The following is a 9,378-nucleotide window of genomic DNA, read 5'->3' on the forward strand; positions in this document are numbered from 1 at the left end:
CCCAACATGGCCTTCGCGTCAGTTACTCATACTGTGCAATGCTGAGGCTATCACAATCAATGCAAAGCTTTTCCGTCTGGGCCACCAGGAACAGCACCAAGAACACCGACCAAGCTTGCAGCAGCCTTTTGATGATAGAACACCAGGCAAGGGAAGCTATGGCTGCAGTAGATTCCTTTCTGGAGAGCCATAGCTGGATCACAAATTGCAGTTTTTGTCTCCATCTCAACTGGTCTACATAGGAGTCCAGTTCAAGATGGCAGTGGGCAGAAAAAGCATCTGAAGTTGTAATTCCCTGCTGTAACTGCAGATAGCAACATCTAGGGTTGCTTATAGGTACTGCTTTCCATGGTGGCGAGCTTGGAGGCGGTTCTTTGAGCCTACTTCCACATGACCGCTGCACTTCCCTCTTGCTGGGAGCTAGAATCCAAGAACTCTGAAATACATCTCCAGTTGCCAGCTGCAGTCAGCATGCTTGTAGGGTGGTGACTGCACACCAAGAGCCTGAAGAAGTCTGCCCCTGGAGCTAAACACCAAGCTTGAAATGACAGATGTTATGTTGTGTCTGAAGTCCAGCTGCATTCCCTTATCTTCTGTTTTATGTCACATTCTAGGACTTTCTTTCCTCCTCTTTTGGAAGATGTAAAATGCTGTTGTACCAAAACACATTAAAAGCTCTTATAGGGCACTCAGACTGTGAAGCCAATCGAAACATTTCACGCAAACCTAAATGCAGAACATGAGTTCAAAGAACTATGCTTTTATGGTGTTCTCAGCAGTTTTCAATTTCTATAATCTTCCAAAAGCAGAGGAAAGAAAGCCCTAGAATGTGACATAGAACAGAAGATAAGGGAATGCAGCTGGACTTCAGACATAACGTAACATCTGTCATATTGTATTTCAAGCTTGGTGTTTAGCTCCAGGGACAGACTTGTTCAGTCTCTTGTTGTGTAGTCTCCACCCTACAACCACGCTGACTGCAGCTGTCAACTGGAGATGTATTTCAGAGTTCTCAGATTCTAGCTCCCAGCAAGAGGAAAGTGCAGCGGTCATGTGGAAGTAGGCTTAAAGAACTGCCTCCAAGCTCGCCACCATGGAAACAAGCGCCTATAAGCAACCCTAGATGAAGTGTATTAGTAACAAAAGTATTACAGGCTTTAAGTCTGTTTGCTCTTCCTTTATGTAAGATTAAGTAGAAATACCTTTTTCTGCAGATTTGATTATACTCAAAGTTTGGATTTAATGCTAACTACTACCATTTTCTGTGCTGTTCTCAATTTGAAAAAACTAAACTCAAGTCCTAGAAAGAAGTCAACATGGTCAAATGGCTGACCAAAGTTCAGTAATACTGATCACAACTGACATCAGTCATCAAACTATCAAAGGCCAGATCAATATGTAGGAGCACTTTGCTGGTATAGCCATATCTGTATACTATACTGGCAAGTGCTCCTAGTGTAGACACCACTTATGCTAGCCAAACTATGCTCTTGTCAGTACAGCTTATCCAGCCCCTGACAAAAGTTTGTATTGTATACATGACCAATTGCTTTGAACAGCACCACAGTATCCCTGTGAGGTAGGGAAGTGGTTCCCAATGAAGACTCTATTGTTCATGCAACAGTGGCTCCTGTCTGAGTCATCTCATAACCTTGTTTTGCTGAAAAGATTTACCAGCTTGAAAATGTATTCTTGATCTTTGTAGATTGTGACAGGGTCGGGCCAGATGGCTACAGGAGAGTGATAGAAGGCAGATATATTAGCCCCAGGTTAAGTAGGTCCCTCTTCTTTGGGGAGGTAACAGGGAAGGTTCCAGAACAATCAGGAACTTTCTGGAAACAATTAAGACAGACAGGCTGATTAGAACCCCTGTAGCAAATCAAGAAAGCTGCTAGAATCAATTAAGGCAGGCAGATCGGGGCACCTGGATTTAAAAAGGAGCTCACTTCAGTTTGTGGTGCACATGTGAGGAGCTGAGAGTGAGAACGCATACTGTTGGAGGACTGAGGATAAAGAAGGTGTTGGGAGGAGGCGATGGGGAAGTAGCCCAGGGAGTTGTAGCTGTCACACAGCTGTTCCAGGAGGCACTCTAAACAGCTGCATTCCACAGGGCCCTGGGCTGGAACCCAGAGTAGGGGGCGGGCCCGGGTTCCCCCCAAACCTCCCAACTCCTGGTCAGACACAGGAGGAGTTGACCTGGACTGTGGGTTCACAAAAACAGCCAAACTGAGGGCTGCCATGAATCTCCGAGGTGAGCAAATCCGCCAATAAGCGCAAGACGCACCAAGGTAGAGGAGGAACTTTGTCACAAGATCCATAAAGAATGTATGTAACTAAAACTTTTTAAATATCCCATCCTTTCTGTGAAATGTATTCACTGGCCACCTACATCTTGGTGAGTGGCCCAGATGAACAATCTGTTTGAGAAATAACATAGTCTCGTCTCATTTGACAGAATAAGTGCTCTTTTTTAAAAATAGCTGTTTCCAGTCAGGAATGTAGAGAATAGTGTCTGCTAGAGCCAAAATAAAATTTCAACTGTTTACATAAGTGTTAAGTGTATTGTAGGTCAGACTAGATTTTTTTTCCTTTGAGTTGTCGCCCAAGGAAAATTTATCAGCAGAAAGTAGTTGATGGGATCTGTAATCCTGTCCAGGACTCTGCTAAAATCCAGTTTGCACAGGAAATGTATTGTGTAATTTGACTAATCAGCCACTTATGTCAGTTTGCCTTTGGATTGCTTGGAAAATTGTATTGATTAGTATTTTAATGATTCCTGAGACTCTACACAACACATAGTGTTAAATATGAGAGAGGCTATACATCGAATTCAGCCTGCTATGGTCTTACTATAATTACTTTAAGATTGTGGGGCTATTGGAGTCCAGTGGAATTTATTCAGAAGTGAGCCAACTAAAAATTGTACCTTACTGGAGAAATAACTGCCAGGTCAGAGCACACAGAGCTTTTCAGCATGTTTATTTTAAACAAATTATAGTGTCTTGTACCAGCTTCTTCCAGTTCTCATACATTTGCTTCCATATAACATGGAATATTCTTTTCTATACAAACGGAACTTGGTGCTCATGAAATTATAATAGTAATGACACTTGGATAGACTAAAAATTGATACACAGGGAAACATTGGCTTTTGACCAAACTTCCCTTAGTCAGAATACCAATGTCTGTCTTTAACATGATCAATGCTGTCCTCAGAAACCCAAAATGAAGATGAGGAGTTCAGCATCACTATTGACTTTAGGATAATTATGTAGAAAAGAATATTTATTAAAGTGACTACTGCTATAAAATATACAAAAACACAGCAACCTATTATCTAGAGTCTCCAGTCTAACCATACAAAGTGAATCCCTCTAGGAGGTCCAATGGAATGCTCCATTTTAGCATATTAACTTTTGTAAAGGGGTGACTATTTCTCAGAGTGGGCTAGTATTCAATAATCCTTCAACCTGAATGTGTCATGACATTAAACCCCCTTATTCAGAGTGTTTCTCAGTCCACATAAGTACACTGGTGCTTCATTTAATGGAATTTTTGAAGTGAAGAGTAACCACTGGGGGAAGTTTAAAGAGGCTTGAAGTTTCTGCATTTTAGAGTAACTTTCATTTTTTCATGAAAACTTTTGTAAACTAGTCAAATGTTCAGTCTACCACTTCTGTCAAATCTGTTGAAACCTAAGCTCTCGAATTAATCAGGCCCCTACTTACATTGAAAAGGAGTGTCTGATTCAGTTGTCCAGTTCCTAGTCCAGCAGGTTGTAACTCACAGATGAGGACTTAAGCTTATACCTAGTTCTGACCCTAGTAAAGGTGCCACTCCTTTGTGTCCTTGCACAGATCCATTCTGCCCACCAAGTTACTGTCTAGGTCAGGATCGCATACGGTAGAATAACAATGTGGATCCTTTCCACAGCTGGAGGGTGAGTCCAAAGCACAGAGGACATGATAGTCTCTCCCTCACCTGCTCACCTTATCAAGGGGCTTCCTAACTAATCTGAGAGGAATAGCATCAAGTAGATTGGAAAAATGTTATCCAGTGATTACTGTATCCTAAGCTTGTTCAGTCTAGCCAGGGGAGGGTCCAGTAAGGAGTTCTAGGTGGAATCAATAACTTCAAAGATGATTCCTGCTCAGAGAATAGCAGTTACTCTTAGCTGCTGAAGGGATGTGTATGAGGATGCCTACACACAGTTAATCTGAACAGTTTTTGTGGTTTTTTTCAGGGGTTTTGGATTGTTTTCCTCAACTGTATAAGGAAGTGGCAAGCTTATAACATATGGCTGCATGCAACCAACATATGTTAATGCTCGCTGTTTTGCAGTCTGAGGTTTCATATGTATAATGTAAGCCCTGAACCTGTCAGAATATTTACGGTTTGTCTGCTCACATTAACTCTTTTCAAAAGGATTTTGGTTAAAATTAGATACCAGTTTAGTTTGAAATACTGTCCCTTGAAATTCAAGTGTCTTCTTTTATCTCTGGAGCATTTTCCTGCAGCAGTTGTCAAATCTCATTGCCCCATCCTGGTAGAGCTGAACAGGACACCTCATCTTGGACAATACTTGTGAACTAGGCAGTGTCTGATGGTAGTCACTGCAATAAAATGTAAATGAGTAGTGTAATGTAGGAATGTTCCCTCTGCATGCCTAAAGGACCCAAGACACTTAAAACCACAACCCTCTACTGAATTATTTTTTTAATTTCTATTGGAATTGCCTTCCTCCATTGTTTTCTCTCCCTTTGATGTTAAATTACTTGGAGCTTTACAGAGATAGCGTCTCTTCTAGTCTGACTTGTAGTAGTATTGCTTGGAGTATGTGAATCAATTTATACTTGTGTATTGTCTTTGGAGAGGCAGAGTATATAAGCTTTCAATATTGTCAATGAGCACTTACTATTCAAAATGGCTACAATACAAAGCAGAATTATAGTAATTAGCTTTTTGTTTGTTTTGACGATTCAGTTAACGCTTGTTCTCTACAGAATATTTTTTTAAATGTTTCCCCATGTAAGCATGTATATTGGGTGGGTTATGCCCATTTTCCAAAGAGTTTCTTGTGGTAAATATTTCAATTACACCTACATTTCCTACTTACCCAAATCATATCATATTTGTTTGAGACCTGACTTGACATATTGAGCATGCATTTGTCTATTAGAGTAGCCAGCAAAACTGTGCCAAGTTGTCTTTCTTTCAGTAAGTGATAATTGCAGCCTTCATACTAATCACACTTCTCTCTCTTTGCAGACTGCCGTTGACGTTTTTAGGAGGATAATTTTGGAGGCAGAAAAGATTGACGGGGCAGCTTCACAAGGAAAGTCGTCATGCTCAGTAATGTAATTCCACTGCAAAACCTGAACACTGGGAATACATTCTACCTGAAGAAGCAAACTGCCCATTATCTTTAAGGATAAACTATGCTTCTTTTTTTCTTCTGTTTAACCTGAAAGATACAGTTGGTTGGAGCCTTTCCCCTCAGATTATGTTAAACTCTGACTCCTGTGTAAATGGCTTCACTTCCATTTTCAAATTTTAAGCAATCATATTTTCAGTTTATATTGTATTTCTTAATATTATGACCAAGAATTTTACTGGCATTAATTTTTCAGTGTAGTCTATTGGTTAGAATAATCATCAAAATGATGCATATTGTTACACTACTCTTAACTAGGCTTGGATATCAGTGTTTCTTTGTGTTAAATGTATACTTGTAAATAAAATAGCTGCAAACCTTATTGTGTTGCTCTGTTTAACTGTGGTTTTTACATAAGATATAATAAATGTAGCAGTAACTTGATACAGGTTTTCCTACAAACTGACTAGCCTCCAGCTCCCCCCCAGGACTAATAGAGATGGATGTTGAAGCCAATCACTTGTTTAGCTTTTTCAGAATGTTTGCTACAGTGAGACTGAAGCATCCCCTCTAGCAGAACTCCTGGGTGGTTGACTACAACCTCAGATGAACCTGTGTATCCGCTGATAAGGATGATGCACTCTGGTATCACCTGTTAACTTGATGGAAGAAAGTGCTAAGGATGCAAATGCAATAATAGGCTAACAGCACCACTCTTCTAATTAACATGACTCATCTGGTAGAGGCCACTCAAATATAGCTATAATGAAGGATCTGTTGACACTTCCATTATAAACTGTTTACACAGACTTGTAAGTGGGGACAGTATTTTCAAAATAGAATGAAATAATGACGCAATTCTGGGTTATAAATTCAAAGTGGTTCTTGCAAGCAATTACATGTGCCTTGAACATTTTGGCATGCATTTTTCAGGGCATTTCCAAATGCATTTTCCGTACTGAGACCACCATTGACATGGGTGAGGAATGGTTTCATATCTGTCCTGCTTTTCAGACCAGCCAGGACCAATTAAGGTAAATGTTTCCATTCTTGTAAAGGTTCAGGATCATTGACCTGAACCATGGAAAGTTTAAAAACTTTTAACTATAGCTATATCAGAAATCATAATCAGGAAGTTTCAAAATCTATAACTCTAAAGAAGGTTCAAAGCTTTAAATATATTTGGGAAGTGGTAATGGATGGGCCTGTCTAGCTAAGGAGATGTTTCATAGGCTGAATTGGAGAAACAATCTTGTCTCTTGAATGATGGGCAATTGTAATGCATTTTCTTCACTACCTTCAGATCTCTGTTGGAAGCTGAGGATAAAAATGGGATGGAAACCTCCAAGGCTTCTACAGCTAAACAGGGTGGCATCTTTCAGAGGTGGCCAAAAATCTGCTGAGTCACATACAGGGTTTCCTCACAGAAGAGGTTTAGCTGTTTCTTGCAATGACCCAGTCCATGCTATTGAATAAACTGCATCTTTCACTGAAGGTTTTAGATATTCTCCCTTGCTCTGTAGGTCACCAATTAAATAGTCAAATAGCTGGTCTCAGGTGTTGGCTTGAATTTAATTGGCATTGGCCACTGTGAGTAGACAGGATACTGGGCTGGATGGACCTTTGGGCTGACCCAGTATGGCCGTTCTTATGACACATGGAGGTAGGCTTTATGTTGTGGTTCCATTTTTATCACTTATGCTTAATTTTCTTGCAAAACTTGTACACAAGTTTTGTGCCACATCTAGTAACTCCCCACATCGCTTCTGCAGCGCCCCCTGGATGTGGCCCTGAATTTAGAATACCTGGCCCTAGAATAGAGTAGAGCCTTGTTGCTATCAGCAGCACAGTGTGGGGAAACTGGGCACAGCATTATTCTGAGACAGAGCTGCCCACCTGGTTATAGGGGAAGGGGCACCCCAAGAACATAACACACATTTTATTGCATTCTATAACTGATAAGTAATTTTTGCTCATGGAGTCAACCTTCTGGCAGCTTTAACCAACAGTAAATGTGAAGTTAACCAATTGCTACTGGGGCTGGGCTTAAACCGGTGATTGCGTGGGGCCTTTGCAGCACAGGAGTGCCATTTCCACTTCCATGTCTCTCTCTAATCTGACACCAGAACCCAAGGACATGGAAGGAAATCTACTTCCCCACCTGCCCTCCCCTGCTTGGGTTGGAAAGCTGAGTTGCTTTTCCACCCCTTGATTTGATAGGCAGTTCTCCAGCAGCTGCAGAGCATTAGGGACAGATGAGTGGTGATGGTCACCAACACTGAGTAGAGATCACAAGCAGAATATGGCAAATGGATGTAGTGAGAGGAGGGACAGGAAAATGGACAACTTCCTGCTGATCTGTCTTGTCACTAAGCCCTGAAAAGCCTAGAGCAGCCATGTCTTACAATGTAGAAGATGCCTAGTTATGACACAGCAAAGCCAACAGCTTTGAAGTGCCTGAGGCAATAATAATCTCCTTCCTTTTGGGCTTGGCAGGGTGGGAGTTGGTGGGTCCCAATTTCTCATTTTCTGGGCAAGCAGGGAGCTGCAGAATTGACCTTACTGCTTCCCTGTGTTTGCAGTAGTGAGACTGCTCCCTTAGTTGGCCCTGTGAATTGAACTCCTGCTCAGAGGGGAGAGCAGCGTGTGCTAAAGTCTGCCTGATTGGTGCAAGAAGTGCTGACAGACTGGGGGGAGGGGCAGTTGTTGGCTTTGGGCTTCCCTTAAATCATTCTTTCTTTGAATGAAACTCCCACATCCAAACATCTGGCCCCTAATGTGAGTGACTAGCATATAGATGAGAGAGCAGCAATGCTGCTATTGTTGAGGTTGGTTTTGTTTCCATACAATATTCCTCATTTTTTCCACTCAGTAGATTGTAATAATTGCCAAATGTCAGCTTGGAGAAAATCGGGATTTATTTGAAAAATAAGTAAAGCTGCTTCTGTGATGTAGAAATGCCAAGTATCCATTTTCAGATTCTTTTTATCTTTTTCAGATAAATATAAAATCTTGTACGTCTGCATTCTGCAGAGGGTCCGAATAGTTTGCACCATTAGTGTTTTACTAGGGGTACTTGGTGCAATCCTGTGTAGCTTGAGGATGGATCAGAACTTGCACTCGCTGATCATGACTACAGTGTAGACTCTGGTTTATTGTACCCGACTGGTAGATTATAGTCTGAGTAGCACTGATGTTGTGTGTAACCTGCGGTGGAGGAGGAGCAAGCTACAGGTTACTATTCATACCATCATAGTATTTTTATAATCATAGTGTTGTTCAACTTTAAAGTATTTTACAAATGCTGACTGATCCCTCCCCACCCATCCCAATGAGTGTTCTCCCCATTTTACAGAGGATGGAGGAACCTGATGCAGACAGATTTAATGAGTTGCCCAGGACCACAGAGTGTCTGTCAGACCTGGGAGTAAAAGTCAGGAGTGTCTGGCTTCTAGCCCCACCCCTCCTCGGGTGTCATGTTACCCTGAGAATGTCCTTCCTTTTTAAATCAAAATGAAAACAAAGGATTTCAGCAGCTGTCCTCTTGTCCCAAGGCTCTAGTACAAATTCCAAAGCACGGAGTCAAAGTTACAAACTGTGTCCATTGTTAATTCAGCCCTTAGTTCCTCCATGCCGCAGTGTGGACTGGTGTAGCAAGCCCTGGCAGTAGTGACCACTAGGGACAGGATGTGGTCACCCGTTTTCTGTTTTCTCCTTAGCACTGCTTCAGCGTACTACTGTTGATCTATTTAATGCATACCAGGTAAAGCTGACCAATTGAAGAGAGGAATAAAAAATAGCACTTTACAGCATAGCTGAGCTCTAATCAAGGTCTGTAATTCCCTTGCTAGGATGATGCTCTTAATTTATAACAGATTTCTTGGTATTTTAATGACAATGTTATAAATGCAGAACCTGCTTCATGGTCGAAAAGAATTCAAAGCTTTACTAAACTTATTTACTAGTTCTTTGACTAAGAAGCTGCTCTTTCAGCTGGGTTGTTT

General features: G+C 41.3%; 1 protein-coding gene across 4 annotated transcripts in view; it reads left to right on the forward strand.

Annotated features, from left to right (window-relative positions):
- Positions 1-5,756, forward strand: part of RHEB (Ras homolog, mTORC1 binding) — a 62,024-nt gene extending 56,268 nt beyond the window's left edge. For 3 of the 4 annotated variants that reach the window (XM_048837556.2, XM_048837555.2, XM_048837557.2), the window contains one exon: positions 5,269-5,756. In XM_048837556.2, coding sequence (XP_048693513.1) covers positions 5,269-5,361 — 93 coding nt within the window. In that variant the 3' untranslated portion in view covers positions 5,362-5,756. Of the gene's footprint in view, positions 1-4,243; positions 4,364-5,268 lie in introns of all 4 variants that reach the window. The other variant, XM_048837558.2, reaches the window with a different exon arrangement.
- Positions 5,757-9,378: the final 3,622 nt, after the last annotated feature.

The sequence above is a fragment of the Caretta caretta genome, chromosome 2, assembly GCF_965140235.1.
Source record: "Caretta caretta isolate rCarCar2 chromosome 2, rCarCar1.hap1, whole genome shotgun sequence".
Taxonomy (NCBI): domain Eukaryota; kingdom Metazoa; phylum Chordata; order Testudines; family Cheloniidae; genus Caretta; species Caretta caretta.